Raw genomic sequence first — 17,576 nt, forward strand, 5'->3', positions numbered from 1 at the left:
AATTAGTGGTCCAAAGTAATACAACAATAAAACATTGAAATTGCAACATGGAAAGTTGAAAAAAAGAAGAAACAGAATAAACAGCATGTGCAGCAATAAAGGCACCCTTAATTATTACCTGGTTGCATACCCTTTGGCATTGATGACAGCCTCCAAATGTTTCTTGTAGCCATCTATAAGCTTCTTGCCCTTCTCAGCTGGAATTTTTTTCCCACTCTTCCTTTGCAGTTTGTTCAAGCTCTTGAATGTTTGCAGGGTTCTTTTTCCCAATGGCAGATTTCAGCTCACCCCAAAGATTTTCAATGGGATTGAGCTCAGGACTTATTGCTGGACATTTTAAAACAGTTAATTTTTTCTTTTTCAACCATTCCTGTGTACTTTGGGTCATTCTCTTGCTGGAGGACCCATGATCTTCGACTCAAACCAAGTTTTCTTACACTGGGTAGGAGATTTTGCTCTAAAATCTCTTGATAATTCTCTAACTTCTTGATTCATGTGATATGGTCAAGGCCTCCAGCACCAGATGTAGCAAAGCAACCCCAGAGCACTATGGATCCTCCACCATGCTTAACTGTTGGAAAGGTGTTCTTTTCCTTATAAGCTTCATTGCGTCGTCTGTAAACAAACTGCCAAAAAGCTCTACTTTTGTTTCATCTGTCTACAGAACATTTTCCCAGAAGGATTGTGGTTTGTGAAGGTACGCTTTGGCAAAGATCAGTCGTTCCTTTTTATGTCTTTTCTTCAGCAATGGTTTCTTTAGAGCGCCAATCAACATGCAGGGATTGCCTGCCACTCACTGTAATGCTGTAGCCATGTTGGTTGTGGCATTACAGTGATTGGGTGGCCGCACAGCGTCATCAGGTCTATATCAGACCTGGCGCCGCTGTGCTCGTCAAAGTCACTCCGGATCAGACAGTGTAGGGAGAGTTGCTGCAGTGTCAGGGAGAGATTTGCTTGTGTATTAGGTAGTGAAGGGAGAAAAAAACGTACATTACACATATCCATCTTAACACACAGTCCTTCTGAGGGCTAATCCATCTGCAGAGATATCAGGCAGGCAGTGTATATAGGCAGGCAGGCAGTGTATATAGCAGACTGCAGTGCATATAGCACAAGAGGCTCCATTCCAATTCTGCCTTCTGCTGCTGTTAGATATTTCTATACAAAGGCCCAGGTCTCAGGGGCCAGGAATACTTTTTTTTTGGATCTTAATCCTCATTATTTGCTTAAAAAGCAATCCAGAGAACACTATTTTTCTGCGCCATTTGCTTGTTGGCACTGCAGAATACAGCCAGGTCCTTTCCATATTACAGCGCTAGAAATCCAGCTATTTAAAACTGTGTTTTCTCCGTCACACGGATCACATATACGTTGTCAGAAAATACTACCATTTCTGGCCTCTATTAAAAATTTCTTTCAGTGTGTCAGTGAAGCAATTCACCGCAGTTTGCTGTTCAAACTACTTACCTACAGGCCAGGCATTTAAAACTCTGTTTTCTCCGTCACACGGATCACATATGTAAGAAGGAAGACTTGCCTATGGACAGGTACGGAGCTTCGGTGCCGGAACTGGCAGGGTCCTGCCCAGTGTTGCCAGGGGACGGGATTAAGAGTGCACGGGGGACTTCCTGGACAGTGCTGGGGGACAGAGGAGAGGGACGGAAGAGAGGAAGTCAGGTGTCTGGGCTCGCGCGAAAGAGACAGTTGGTAGTGGAGAACAGACCGGCAGTTGGGGAGAAACAGTCTGTCCTGCCGACAACGAGAGAGAGACGTGCTGCCCTGTCCTCGGTGAAATAGAGACGTGCTGACCTGTCTGCGGTGACGGACGAACGGCTGACACAGCTTGCCGCAAAACAAGGGGCGTGCGGTCTGTACCGGGCCTACAGAAAGTGATCGTTCAGTTACCTGCATCACCACAGTTTTCCAGACATCTGACGGTGACCTACGGGTGACGACGCACCCGGCATTAGTGATCCTAACGCAGTTTGTTGTACGCCGGAGGAGCTTGCTACGGCTCTTAAAGGAGTCGTGAACGCTGTCGTGTGGTCAAAAGGACTGGGGGCCCAGTGGGTGAGACCCGAGACCGCCCACTGCCTCCAGAAGACGGACACCCTCCAGAGTGAGTGTCTGAAGACGGACGTAGTTATCGCTAAAGGACAGATGAGTGCAAGCCTCCAGTAATCTACCTTCTCTTATTCAGCCTGAACTTTTGGGACTGCGCCGTATTGTTCATCCTTTCCGTGTTATAGTTAAACCACAATCGTTTATTGTCCAATTTTACTATTTTATTGTTGTGTTACTTAAATTTACACTCCCTGCGTGGAGAAACCAAATCTTGAATTAAACCTCTGCCATACTCTCTACGTGCTGTGTGCGGCATCCGAGCCTTTTAACATTTGGCGTAGTCGGCAGGATGTCGTCCCCAGACAAAGTCGCAGGCATGGCAGACCAGGCTAGCGCGAGAGCGCCTACAGCTAGCCTACCCCTGGGCGCCATGTTGAATAATCTCCCAAAGTTTACCGGAGACAACATGATGCTGTGGGATTGGGTAGAACGGGTTAAGAGCATGTTACGGATGCACCCAATGACCCCCGATATGCAAGCAGAGATAGCTTTGCTGGCTTTAGAAGGAGAAGCTCGACAGTCAGTAATGTTTCGTTCCCCCACTGACCGAAATACGGTGGAAAAGGTGGTACGGATCCTAGAAGAAATGCATGGGGACCCTACTAATGTGGCAGAGTTAAGGATGTGACTGTTCCAACAGGTACAAAGGGAGGGGGAGACTGTGACCCAATATGTCAACGCCCTACAGAGTGTGTACACTTACATCACTAGGAAAACGAACCTAGAAGACGTGGGAGTGGGGCCCCCGGACCTAGTACTTCGGGACCAGTTTGTAGCCGGCCTCAGAGATGCGCAGCTGAGACAGGCCTTACGAGAGCGCTTGCGCACTAACCCGCGTATGACATTCCTGGAGGCAGGGGCAGAGGCCCGCGTGAGGGAACAGGAGATGGGGGTAGTGGCCCTGGCAGGGATGGTCCGGGGCAATGCAGTGCCCCCGTCGCCCACGGCCGAACCAGAATGGGCCCGAGAGATGCGGCGGGAGATTCAAGAAATGCGAGAAGAGTGGTACAATATTCGAGTGGCTCAATCAGTGAGCCGGAACAGCTGACCCGAGACCCCCGGGCGAAGTAAAGAACGAGCCCAGACCCCGGGTTGGAACAGAGCCCAATCGGGTGGCCCGACGACCCCCTGCAGTCAGGGGACCAACGTGTTGGAATTGTGGGGCATGGGGCATTATGCCAGGAGCTGTGCCAGTCGAGGAAGGCCTCTGTCCCGGCAGCCGTTAAACTGACGGGCTCCGGGTGTGAGGGACGCAACCCGGAGCGGAGGAAGGCAGTGAGTCCCGAAGACTTAATATCCATGAGCCCGACAGTGTGGGCCGAGCGTGGCGGACGGGCGGTTCACTGCTTGATCGACACGGGATCTCAAGTGACCACCATGAGAGAAACTTATTTCCGTCAGCGGTACCCAGAGATGGCACGAAATGAAGGGGGTCCCTTGAAAAAGCTCACAGCCGCTAAACAACTGCCCATTCCGGTCACAGGAGTAGTGTGGTTATGCATCCGGGTGTGCGGACAAGATGTGGGAAGAAAAGGAGTCATCCTGACAGGCGGAGATGCCGGCCCAGGACCACCAGTGACCCTCGGAATGAACGTGCTGAAGGAAATCGGGCAGATCCTGATTAGGGAACCACGAGAGCTCATGCTAGGGCGGTGGAACTCTAGAGCCCCTCAAAGTAAGACCCTCCAGCAGCTGATCAGGGTTGCCCAGGCGCAAGAGACCTCAAGTGGGGGAAAAGTTCTGGGAAAGGCGATAATACCCACCACCAACACCCTCACCTTACCACCAGGACAGACAGTCCTCATTTTGCCCATCCGAGCCTGCACCCCACTAGAAGGGGTAGAGATTCAGATCGAGTCAACCACCGTGGACAAGGTGCCTCCGGGTCTATTGGTAGCGCGGACCTTGGCTACCGTCTATAAGGGAAATGTGGTGGTACGATGCATGAACCTGAATCCGAGTGAGCTTATTCTTCCCGCCAGGACCGAAATGGCCCAGTTCCTGGGGATGCCAGAACAGCTGGAACCGCCAGATGCGATACAATTGTCAGCCGTAAAGGGGGATCCCTAGACCCTGGCAATCACCGTACGATCGGGGTCTCCTCAACCTCAGACTAAGGACAGTCGAGGGATCCTCGAACAGATGCGTGCTGATTTGACAGGGCTCACGACGAAACAGGTGTACCATGTCGAAGAGATGCTGGGACGGTACCAGGACGTCTTTGCCCGACATGAGGATGACTTTGGATGTACCGAGGCCATCACCCATGAGATCCCTACGGGAAATGCTGCTCCGGTACGGGAACGGTATAGACAGATACCCCCGCAAATGTACCAGGAGGTGAAGGAAATGCTGGCCCATATGATACAGAACGGGGTGATTCGGGAAAGCCAGAGCCCGTGGGCGGCTCCAATTGTCCTGGTGAGGAAGAAGGATGAAACCCTACGATTGTGTGTGGACTACACGCGGCTAAATGCTTGCACCGTAAGAGACTCGTACCCTTTACCCAGGATCGAGGAGTCTCTATCCGCCCTAGGCAAGGCAAAATACTTCTCCTCCCTGGATCTGGCCAGCGGATACTGGCAAGTGCCAGTGGTTGAACACGACCGCCCCAAGACAGCATTCGTGTTGCCCATGGGACTCTTCGAGTTTAATCGGATGCCTTTTGTCCTAACCAACGATCCCGGGACCTTTCAACGCTTGATGGAGAGATGTTTAGGCGATCTGAACTTTGAGGCCACACTGATCTACCTCAATGACATCATCGTCTATGCGTCTACCTTCCAGGAACATCTACAACGACTGGAGCAAGTCTTGAGTCGCCTTCGAAATCACGGCCTGAAGGTGAAGCCACAAAAATGTCATATATTCCGCAAGCAGGTTGAGTACCTCGGGCACACGGTGTCCGGTGAAGGAGTCAGGCCCACTCGGGAGAAAGTGGCCGCCGTGCAAGAGTGGCCCACCACGAAGACTGTAAAGGACGTGCGGGCCTTTCTAGGACTCGCAGGGTATTACCGCAGATTAGTGAAAAATTTCACGCGCATCGCTAATCCACTACTGGAGCTCCTTCAAGGGATACCTGCGGGCTCGAAAAATCGAACAGTGAAATGGGGAAGAGAACAGGAGGAGGTCTTCAGGGCCTTGAAGATGGCCCTGACGGAAGCTCCCATACTGGCCTACGTGGACTTTTCTCAGCCCTTCGTTCTTCACACCGATGGAAGTCTCCTTGGTCTCGGGGCCGTGCTGTCGCAGGAGCAGGAGGGGAGAGAGCGGGTGATAGCATATGCGAGTCGCTCCCTCCGAGACTCGGAGAAGAACTCAGACAATTACAGCTCCTTTAAACTGGAATTGTTGGCCCTAGTGTGGGCAATGACAGAAAAGTTTGTGGAGTACTTGTCGGGGTCTGAAGTGTTGGTGAAGACAGACAACAACCCGTTGGCTGATCTGGAGAACGCAAAGTTGGGAGCCCTGGAACAACGATGGGTGGCTCGCATGGCTCGGTACCGGTATAAGATCACCTACCGGCCTGGGGCTGAAAACAAGCATGCTGATGCCCTCTCCAGGGTGACCCATGAGCACCCCGACCGTGACCGAGACGAAGAACTGGAGGCCGAAGAGGTGCCCAGCTTCCGGAGGGTTGGCAGCCCGTTGTCTGCTACGCAGGGACAGATCGGGGAAGTGAAAGAAGGACAAGTGTTGGGGCGGCCCAGGGACGAGTGGGTACGGATACAGAAAATGGATGGAGAGATTGAACAGTTGCGACAGCGGGTGGCTTTGAAACAAGTCCCTAACCGCGAAGAAAGGGGGACCCTGACGCCAGAGGGGCTGAAGATGCTGCGGCAGTGGGAGAGACTGAGCCTGCAGGACGGCTTGTTGTACAGACAGGTCCAGTTGGTAAGGGAGTTCGGCCGCACTTGGCAAGTAGTGGTTCCAGAGAGTGTGATCGGGACACTGACCAAGGAAGCACACGAGCGGGGAGCACACTTTGGACCCGAAAAGACCTTCCAGTGGCTGCAGAGACTGGTGTACCATCCCCAGCTAAGAATTGCAGTGGAGAACGTCTGCCAGAAGTGCCGGAGTTGTGAGTTGGTGAAAACCCCAGAGCAGCGGACCCCCTTCCAGACCATTGTGACGGCTGCGCCTTTAGAGGTGTTGATGATCGACTACCTGACCATCGGGCCGGCGCATCTCGGATATGGACATTGCCTGGTCATGACCGACCACTTTACGAAATTCGGGGGGGGGTAACTCCGAACAGGGATCAGACAGCTGAATCTGCTGCCCAGCCTATCTGTCGGGACTTCATCAGGGTCTATGGCTGTCCGAAGAGAATTCTCTCCGATCAAGGAGCCTGTTTCCAAGGACGGGTGATGGAGGAGCTGCACCGGCTATACAAGATCGAGAAGTCTAGGACCACCCCTTACCATCTGCAAGGGAATGGGTCCTGTGAACGCTTCAACAGAACTTTGATCCAGATGTTTCGAACCTTGGAAGAAGATCGGAAGGTACGCTGGCCGGAGTTTGTGGCCGAGCTGGTGTAGGTCTATAATAACCGGGTACATAGTGCCACAGGGTTCACCCCCTACACCCTGCTGTTCAGACAAAAGAGTATGGAGATCACCGAGCTCAAACTAGATCCCGTGGAGGACTGGCCCCGGACGAGCCCATCTACCTGGGTCCGGGAGCATCGGCACCGGTTGCAGACTCTTCGGAGGTTGGTGCAGCAGAATTTTAAGGAACATAGGCACCATGAAACACCACCACTTCGGGGGAAAGCCCTTAAGTTGGGAGAACGGGTGTTGGTACGGGACAAGAGACCCCGGGGCAAGCTGAGTAGACGGTGGGAGTCGACCCCCTATCGAGTGAAACGGAGAGTTAGTCCTGAAGGACCGGTGTATGAGGTTCAGCCTGAGGGGGAAGAAGCGGCTCCAACTAGAATCGTTCATCGAAGCATGTTACGGCCCTGTTTGTCTAGCGATGAGGAAAAGAAGGAGGAACTCAGCACAAGGACGAGAGATCCCACACCCAGTGCGCCCGTCTACGATGATGAGGAGGAAGGGACGATAGTGGCTGCGATCCCCAGTCTCACATCGCCCACAGCTTCCCACACGAGAGAGGAGGGCCCACCGCTCCGTCAGGCTGGGCCGGGCGAAGTTGGGAACCCCAGCGACTCTCAAGTACCCTGCGCTCCAACTGCGTTACGCCGGTCCGAACGATCCACGGCTGGTGTGCCACCTATCCGCTACAATCAGGATCAGTTCATCTGGCAACGTATCATCCAAGAGGTCAGAGAGTGTGAGCGCCTGGTGAAAAAACTCTCGCCCGTGGAATGGCGAGCTCAAAGGGAGCGGGAGTGTAAGAAGGAAGACTTGCCTAGGGACAGATGCGGAGCTCCGGTGCCAGAACTGGCAGGGTCCTGCCCAGTGTTGCCAGAGGACGGGATTAAGAGTGCACGGGGTACTTCCTGGACAGTGCTGGGGGACAGAGGAGAGGGACGGAAGAGAGGAAGTCCGGTGTCTGGGCTCGCGCGAAAGAGACAGTTGGTTGTGGAGAGCAGACCGGCAGTTGGGGAGAAACAGTCTGTCCTGCCGACAACGAGAGAGAGACGTGCTGCCCTGTCCTTGGTGAAATAGAGACGTGCTGACCTGTCTGCGGTGACGGACGAACGGGTGACAGCTTGCCGCAAAACAAGGGGCGTGCGGTCTGTACCGGGCCTACAGAAAGTGATCGTTCAGTTACCTGCATCACCACAGTTTTCCAGACATCTGACGTTGACCTACAGGTGAGGACGCACCCGGGATTAGTGATCCTAATGCAGTTTGTTGTACGCCGGAGGAGCTTGCTACGGCTCTTAAAGGAGTCGTGACCGCTGTCGTGTGGTCAAAAGGACTGGGGGCCCAGTGGGTGAGACCCGAGACCGCCCACTGCCGCCAGAAGACGGACACCCTCCAGAGTGAGTGTCTGAAGACGGACGTAGTTATCGCTAAAGGACAGATGAGTGCAAGCCTCCAGTAATCTACCTTCTCTTATTCAGCCTGAACTTTTGGGACTGCGCCGTATTGTTCATCCTTTCCGTGTTATAGTTAAACCACAATCGTTTATTGTCCGATTTTATTGTTTTATTGTTGTGTTACTTAAATTTACACTCCCTGCGTGGAGAAACCAAATCTTGAATTAAACCTCTGCCATACTCTCTGCGTGCTGTGTGCGGCATCCGAGCCTTTTAACACATATACCTTGTCAGAAAATACTGCCATTTCTGGCCTCTATTAAAAATTTCTTACAGTGTGTCAGTGAAGCAATTCACCACAGTTTGCTGTTCAAACTACTTACCTACAGGCCAGGTATTTAAAACTCTGTTTTCTCAGTCACATGGATCACATACTGTATAAGTTCGCTCCAAACTCAGTCATTTGTAGTGAGCGTGGATGATACTGTCCTGCATTTAAAATGGTCAAGGCAAGTGGCAAGGGACAGGGAACTGGACGTGATGATGATGGTGCATGCAGAGGCCAAGGACAAACCTGTGGGCAAGCTGAAATTGTGCCACAACAAACACCCACATCTTCTCACCTGACCTTCCTCTCCCAATTCCTAGGAGACCGCAGTACACCACTATTGAACCCAGAGCAGTGTCAAAAGGTTGTTGGTTGGATAGCGGATAATGCTTCCAGTCACTTAGCCACCACCAACAACAACCTGGCTTCCACACGGTCAAGTCTCAGTAGCCGTGAGTCTGGACCGCATATTCCTCACCCTGATCCTCCTTCCTCCCACCATGCCGAGTGGCGGGAGACAAATGATCCCACCATTGGACACTCTGAAGAGCTGTTCACTTTTCCATTTATAGATTCGGGCCTCTCGCCAGGTCCACTTGAAGTGGGGCAAGAGGAGATCGCGTGTAGCGATGCTCAAATATTTGAGCAGCCACGGTCACATGAAGGCGATGGTGGGAAAGTGTCACAAGAGGTGGACGATGATGAGACACAATTTCCAGAAAGTCAGGAGGAGGACCAGGGTGCGGAAGTGGAAGACGAAGTAGTGGAAGATATAGTAACTGACCCAACCTGGCAGGAGGACATGCAGAGCGAGGACAGCAGCACACAGGGGGAGGGAGGCAGAGCACCCCAACAGGCAGGAAGAAGCAGTGTGGTGGCCGCAGACAGAAGGCAGGCAACCGTTCCCCGTAACACCAACACGAAGGAAGTTGCCAGTACAACTGTTAGGTCTTCCCGAGTCTGGTTGTTTTTTAAAGACTCTGCCGATAAACCCAAAAAGGCAATTTGCACCACCTGCCAGGCCAGCATCAGCAGGGGTGGCAAAACGACCAGCCTGACCACCACCAGCATGATCAGGCACATGCCAGCAAAGCACCCGACTTTGTGGGCCGAACTCCAGGGTCCAGGAACAGTGTCTGCAGGTGGCACCATTGCTTCTTCCGCCAAACCCCTGTCTATGGTGCATGCGAAGATGCCTCCTCCCCTGCACCTGTCGTTGCGTACTCTCAAGTAGCGGAATCAGGAAGCACGTCCATGTCCTTGTCCCAGCGCAGCGTTCAGTTGTCCATGCCCCAGTCCTTGGAACGCAAGCGCAAATATGCAGCCAACGCCCCACAGGCCACACTACTAAATTCTCACATTTCACGACTGCTTGCGCTCGAAATGTTGCCTTTTAGGCTCGTGGAGACGGAAGCATTCCGCAACCTGATGGCGGCTGCCGTCCCTCGGTACTTGGTCCCCACCCGCCACTATTTCTCCCGATGTGCTGTCCCTGCATTACACAAGCACGTGTCCAAAAACATTAGCCGTGCTCTCAACAACGCAGTTACCGGTAAAGTCCACCTAACCACGGACACGTGGAAAAGTGCTTGTGGGCATGGACGGTACATCTCGCTGACGGCACACTGAGTTAACATAGTGGAAGCCGGGACCCAGTTGGACCTTGGGATGGTACACGTTCTCCCGAAGCTAAGGATTGAGGGCCCTAGGTCAATCAGGGTTTCCCCCACGGTCTAAAGGTCCTGCACCTCATCCTCCTCAGCCTCCTCCTCTTCTTCAGCCTCCATCTCCCTAATGACCACATCAGTCACAAGCTGGAAGCACTGCAGCACTCCCTTGGTCAAGCGGCAACAGGCTGTGCTGAAGCTAATATGCTTACGTGACAAACCGCATAATACGGAAGAGTTGTGGACAGCTCTGAAAGAGCAGGCAGATCTGTGGCTCACACTGCTGAACCTACAGCCAGGCATGGTCGTGTGTGACAATGGCCAGAACCTGGTGGCGGCTCTGAGGCGAGGCGAGCTCACATACGTACCATGCCTGGCCCATATGCTTAACCTCGTGCTTCAGCGGTTTCTCAAATCCTACCCGGAGCTGCTTGTTAAAGTACGCCGCCTGTGTGCCCATTTTAGAACGTCAGCTACAGCTTCCGCCGCCCTTGCCGTGTTTTCCGCAACGTTTGCAGCTTCCGGCTCACAGACTGGTGTGTGATGTCCCCACGCATTGGAACTCTACACTGCAGATGTTGGGAAGGATTTGTAAGCAGAAGAGGGCAGTTGTTGAGTACCAGCATCAACAAGGCCGTCGATATTCAGTTCAGACTCCACACATAAGACCTCAGGAGTGGACATGGATGTCAAACAAATTTACTATCCTCCAAAACTTTGAAGACTCCACCAAGATGGTGAGTGGCGATGACGCCATAATTAGCGTCACCATCCCGCTTCTTTGTCTTCTGAAACACTCTCTGCTCACAATCAAAGAGGATGCATTGCAGGCGGAGCACAATGAGATGGAGCAAGGAACCATAAAGGGTGATTACACACAGCCAAGCCTCATCTCATCCCAACGTGGATTGGGTGACAATGAGGAAGAGGAGGAGGAGGAAGGACAGGAGCTAGTTTCATGTACTATAGATGGTACTACCTGCACAGCTGTAATACCGTCTGTTCAGCGTGGATGGCTAGAGGACAGAGAGGAGGAGGAGGAGGAGAGCATGGTCAGTCATCCTCTTGGTGAGGACACGGAAGTCTTGCCTGTTAGTAGTCTGGCACACATGGCTGAGTTTATGTTACGCTGCCTTTCCCATGACCCTCGCGTTCTCAGAATTGTGGGTGACAGTCATTACTGGTTGGTGACACTTCTAGACCCACGCTACAAGGAGAACTTGATATATCTCTTATTCCTGAGGCGGACAGGTCTACAAAAATGGGGCTGTACCAGAAGGCCCTTGTTGCAGAACTATTAAAAAAATTCCCATCTGAAAACGCTGGCGGCAGAGGGCACACTTCATTGGACAACCAAGGAGTACAGGCGAGAGAGACACAACTTCAATCCAGTAGAGGCAGGGGAACACTGTCAAAGCTCTAGGAGAGTTTTCTCAGACCCTCCCATCGCACAAGCCCTGAGACGCGGGGTACTCTCACAAGGAGTGCAAAGTTTGGGAAGATGCTGAGGGAGTACCTTGTTGACCATACCAATGTCCTTCTTGATTCCGCTGTGCCTTATAATTATTGGGTATCCAAGCTGGATACGTGGAATGAACTGGCTCTCTATGCCTTGGAGGTCCTGGAATGCCCTGCCGCCAGCGTTTTATCAGAGCGGGTTTTTAGTGCCACTGGTGGAATTATAACTGATAAGCGCATCCTCCTGTCAACTGAAAATCCTGACAGGCTGACTCTTATAAAAATGAACAAGGGCTGGATTGGGCCAGACTTCTCAGCACCACCGAATGATAGCAGCGTGACATAAACTCAAATCCAGTGTCTTTTCTGGGGAGGTGTATTCCCATGCACCATTTCACACCCACACATGGGTATACGCTTCCTGATTTTGGCTATTTGCTCTTGTCCTCCTCCTTCTCCTGATCCTCCACCACCATATCACCAGGGTGACCGTGGTCTGTGATGCAACACCCACATAATTTTTATAAAGGGTGTTTATGATGCCCGTAAAAAATTTTTTTTTATACAGTATGTTCATGTATACCCCCCAGGGGTAAATGTTTGTCAGCCCATACACTTAGTGCATGGGCATTACAAGTATAGGAGGCCCGCTCCTTTCTAATGGGAACATTTTTTTATGAGGCCCTTCTCCACATCTCTTCCAAGGGGCATTGAAGTGCCTCCAAATTTTTGGCAGCCCTTGCATTCACTGCATAGGCCAACACTATGGGAGACTCTCTCCTTTCTAAAGGGAATTTGTCGTACTGTGGCGCTGCTCTATGTGTCTTTATATTCTTAGTGGGTTTTTTCCTAAAATTGGTCAGCCATTGGACTAACTGTATAGCAGACTCTCTCCTTTCTAATGGGAACATGTCGTACTTGTTACTGTGGACCTGCTCTGTGTGTCTTTAAATTCTTAGTGGGATTTTTCCAAATTTTGGCAGCCCTTGCAGTCACAGCATGGGCATTACCACTATAGGAGACCCGCTCCTTTATAATGGGAACATTTTTTTTTTACTGAGACCGTCCTCTATGTCTCTTCAAAGGGGTATTGGGTAGCGTCCAAATTTTTGGCAGCCCTTGCAGTCACTGGATACGCAATAACAGTATAGGAGACCCACTTGTTAATAATGGGAACAACAAAGCATAGCCGGTTGATGGCTCTCTAACAATAGCGAGGGCCGACTGCTGGCCTTTTAAAATAGTAAGGGCCGTCTGATGGCCCTATAAAAATAGGCTTTATGACTTTCAGAGTCCTCCATCATAAATAAAACAGGATGTGTCTGATGATGTCACACACCACATTGCCAGATAAGGTTATAAAATGTTAAAATGACATTTCCCGGTGAATGCATTTGTCTTAAAAAATAACGTAAAAAACCCCAAAACAATAGGATCTTTCTTTAGTATAAAAAACAGCGTCACCAATTTAACCTCAATGTAATCACATTGTTCAGCTCCTGCACCTCCTCCTCCATCTCCGAAATGACCACATCAGTCACAAGCTGACAGAACTGCAGCACTGCCTTGGCCAAGCGGCAACAGGCTGTGCTGAAGATAACATGCTTAATGCTTAATTGACAAACCGCCCAGCGCTGCAGAGTTGTTGAAAACTGTAACACAGCAGCCTGATCTGTGGCTCTCACTGCTGAACATACAGCCAGTCATGGTCGTGTGTGACAATGGGTGCAACCTGGTGACGGAGAAATGACAGCCGGGGTAGACATGGTTTCCCTCTATGCCAGTCCTTTCACCGAGTTAAATACAACTCTCAGCAAAAAAAGCTGTGGACTGGCTCCGTATTGTCTGGGGAGGGCACAGGTAATGTTGTGGGACCCGTGCTTGTAGAAGGCGGAGACGATATCAGGAGAAATAGTGGCAGCTGGGGACCGAGTATGGACACCCGGCCGCCGCCGGCATGAGGTTGTGAAAAGCTTCCGCCTCCACGAGCCTAAAAGGCCATATTTCAAGTGCAAGCAGCTGCCCAGAAATCTGGCAGTTTAGTGTTGCGGCCTGTGGGTGGGTGGCTGGCTGCATACTTGTGCTTCCATTCCAAGTAACAGAAAACTAAGCAGATGGTGGCCTCTATCATCATCATGGCATCACCTCGGCACTATGAACTCTCCTAAAGGAGAAGTCAGGGCCCACCGGAGGAGTCTCCGGTTCTCTTGTGAGCCCGTCCAACCCTGCCGAGAAGCAACCCTGTCTAAGAAAAGTGTAGGGGAAGGTTCCTGGACACTCTATGGCTGCTTTTTTAATGTGGATCGGCCATGCTTTTACATGTTATTTCTTAAACCGCATTGCAGATCAGGCCATTGTCCAACTCTGTATTCATGAAATTAAATGCGGAAAGAAAGATGTGTGTGTGTCAAAGCACCACCGAGAAGTGCGAGTTGATGTTGGACGGGCTGCCATTGCTTCTGCAACAAGCTGCATTAGAGGACTTCCTGGGAGAAATGACACCCAGGGTACATACGGTTTCCCTCTATGCCAGTCCTTTCACCGAGCTAAATACAACTCTCAGCAAAAAAAAAGCTGTTTGACTGGCTCCGTACCGTCCCTGGCTGCATTCACCTGTCCACGTGTTTGTGGTTAGGCGGTCCTTCCCAGTAAGTGCACTGGGGAGGGCACGGGAAATGTTGTGGGACCCGTGCTTGTGGAAGGCGGAGATGACACCGGGAGAAACAGTGGCGACTGGGGACCGAGTATGGACACCCGGCTGCCGGCATGAGGTTATGAAAAGCTTCCGCCTCCCCGAGCTTAAAAGGCCACATTTCAAGTGCAAGCAGCTGTCAAAAATTTGGCAGTATAGTATTGCAGCCTGTGGGTGGATGGTTGGCTGGCTGCATACTTGCGCTTGCATTCCGAGGAATGGGGTAGGGACAACTGAACGCTGCACTGGGACCAGGACGTGGACGGTGAAACGACTGGTGCATGGCGGGAGGCATCTTCGCATGCGCCAAGGATCACTTATGATGGGCACACTTTTAGGCAGTGACCTGGGAGTCAGAGATGCTTCCAGAGGTCTTCCCCATGCTGTTCCCATGTCTTTTCAGCACTGTATGCATGTGTCTGATGATGTGTCACACACCACATGGCCAGATAAGGTTGTAAAATGTTAAAATGACATTTCCCAGTGAATGCATTTGTCTTTGTTGAAAGCAATGCAAAAGTGCAAAAACGCATCAAAAACGCTACGTGTGAACATAGCCCAAGGTGTGGAGGAGTATTTTTGGTTTTGGTTATTTATTTTGCCTTATATACAAGTCATTACCCTGGAAAGGATGTTCCTTAATATATTTCCCAGGAAAATCCATTTTGTTTTTGTATGTTTTATTGTGAATCTGTAAAAGTGGCGTAATACTCTGACCACGTTGCTGACAGCAGTGATCTGGGAGTCAGAGATGCTTCCAGGGGTCTTCCCCATGCTGTTCCCATGTCATTTGAGCACTGTTCCCATCGATTTGGGCAATTTTTAGGCCCTCTGCAGACCGCCGGGGGTGCCGCCTGAAAAATGCTCGAGTTTCCCATAGACTTACATTGGGCTCGTTGCTCAGGTTGAGCACCCGAGTATTCCAATGTGCTCGATCCGAGGACCCGAGCATTTTAGTGCTCGCTCATCCCTATTTAACACGAGTGCTCTATACAAAAAAACTGTTTCACTTGATTAATTTTTTTCAGGAGATATTCCACATTATGTACTTAAACTTCATGGGTACCAATAACAATGAGCAGGACTGTATATATTGGGCAATATACTGCTCCCTATAGAAAAAAAAGACACACTTGAACATAATATTTCTATATATGGAAAAAATAAATACCATTTTATTATAGATCTGTTTAAATACATTTTTTTGGCAATGCAGCAGTATAGAAATCATAAAGCGCACCATTCCTTACCCAGCATGTTTGTCAGCCACAGCGCCAGGTCTTCTTTCATGGGAAGCAGATTGGCCTCATGGCGGATGGCCAACCACTGGCTGTATTGGTGCATGTCGGAAAGGCCCGGCCCCCGAGCTGCTGGGCTTAATGTGGTGCACATCATCGTTCTGGAAAATGTCTACCACAAACAGGACAGAAGAAACTATTAGAACATGTCAGTGTTGCTGTAAAGTTTAATGCTTGTTCCCAGGTTTCATCAGTACAAGACTTGTTACATCTGTGGTAGAATTAATAGGCTGAACTAACTTCTGAATATAAACAATATTATTTCCATTCACTGACAGCAAGCTGATCTTGAAAATGGTGAGAAAGTTAATTTATCAAGACTGGCATTCATTATGCTACTCTGGAGCAAGATGCACCAAACTCATAGAAAACCGCATGCTTCTTAAATGAATTTGGTGCATCTTTCAGCTACACTCCTATAAGAAATGCAGACCAATGGGGGTCTGCAGTACCCTTCTGCCACTTTTTTGTGTGTAAATAATGATGATTTTTTCAGGTACACCTGAACACATCATCAAGTGCTTGCTCAATTAAAAACCAAAGTATTTTAGAAAGTTGCAGAACTTTTACTAGTGCAATAATCTTTATTTATACAAAACTTGAGTGTCCCTTTAAATAATAATCAATTATTGTACATAGCAACGTAATCTGGAAAACAGACACTTAACACTGATCAGTCGTACAGTATATATTACTCTAATACCAAATAAATTATGGCCAAAATAGTCTGTAAATAGGAGAGCATTTAGTGGGAGCAGATAGCTAGATTACAGATTTTGGTACACTGCTATACTGTCATAGCAGTTACCCACAACCACCACTAGGGGGAGCTCACTACATACAGATATACCCAGCACTTTTGTATAAATCCATATGCAGTGAGCTCCCTCTAGTGGCGACCGCAGACAGACAGAATTATATCATTTATAATACTACCCTGATACAGATATATTATAAAGATTATCAGCCCAGAAATTGGGACCTAAAAATTGAATAGTTGACAGCAATATTCAAAAAGATGTACTAATTTTGGCAGTGCCCTATAATTTCTGTGTAACTCTAGAAGGGAAATGCATGTAGTTTATAATAGTCTGTATTCTATCAATTGAGCGAAAAGATCGGGTTCTGAGTTCTTACTCCATTCACAGACTACAGGCTGCCATAAACAGCTTTTGTATTATACTGGGAGCTATAAGGCAGTAATGTAAGGAATAGGAAGGTCGATAGTAGCAATTCTCCTAATGTAAGATATAAACAGGCCCTGAGACGAAACTTTACAACTATATCAAATTTAATTAAAGGTCCCCCACCGCCTGGTCATTCATTCCGTTCCATTCACTTCCATGTACAAAAGTTTCCTCTAAAATAAAATTAATGTAATTATTCCAAAGCCGTCCGTTTATTGCTCGTCAGTTCCCTGTAAATCTTTGTTTTCTCCTTCCAACAATCCCGGTCACAATTCTCCAAGTGACAGTAATGACCGCTCTACAAATTCTCACTCCAATCATTAACAAGCGCCAGAACTGCGGAAACCATTATAACCCGATAATGGTACAATAAAATTACATAACGGCGCAGAACACAGCACGACCATTAACCCATTTACAATGGAAATGTAGCGGGGCTGAATTTGTTCTTATGTTGTTTGGGGTTCACTTGCAGTTTCATGTAAAATCACAGATAAAATGCCCTAAAGTAGCCATGAATGCCAGGTTACATTCATGCACATTCAGTGCTCTCTGCTGAACACTATAACGGAGAATCTCCGAGAAACAGCATTTCGACAAGAACCTCAACAGACCCCCGATAGAGCCATTCACTTCAATGAAGTCGACTGAGCCACTTTGGACGTTGTCCGGCCTCCGTCCTGGCAATATTCATCTGTTTCAGACATGCACAAAAATGTGGCGTAACAAACTCATCTCTCCTACATCTAAAAATGACTACATGCCATGTAGCAGAAATAAAAGTCATTTTCTTCTTTTGAGCAAATGTAGTAAGTTTTTACCCTAAATTCTATAAATTGAGATATCACAAATGATATTCTCAGCCCCCCACG

At 49.6% G+C, this 17,576-nt stretch overlaps 1 protein-coding gene across 5 annotated transcripts in view; it reads right to left on the minus strand.

The window, feature by feature from the left end:
- The window catches only part of GAS2 (growth arrest specific 2), a 204,183-nt gene that overhangs the window by 139,190 nt on the left and 47,417 nt on the right, over positions 1–17,576 (minus strand). For all 5 annotated transcript variants that reach the window (XM_073659462.1, XM_073659464.1, XM_073659466.1 and 2 more), the window contains exon 2: positions 15,470–15,629. In XM_073659462.1, the coding sequence (XP_073515563.1) occupies positions 15,470–15,629 (160 nt within the window). The remainder of the gene's footprint in view (positions 1–15,469; positions 15,630–17,576) is intronic.

This window comes from Phyllobates terribilis, unplaced genomic scaffold, assembly GCF_046119375.1.
Source record: "Phyllobates terribilis strain yellow unplaced genomic scaffold, ASM4611937v1 Scaffold_13__5_contigs__length_258822181, whole genome shotgun sequence".
In the NCBI taxonomy this organism is placed as follows: domain Eukaryota; kingdom Metazoa; phylum Chordata; class Amphibia; order Anura; family Dendrobatidae; genus Phyllobates; species Phyllobates terribilis.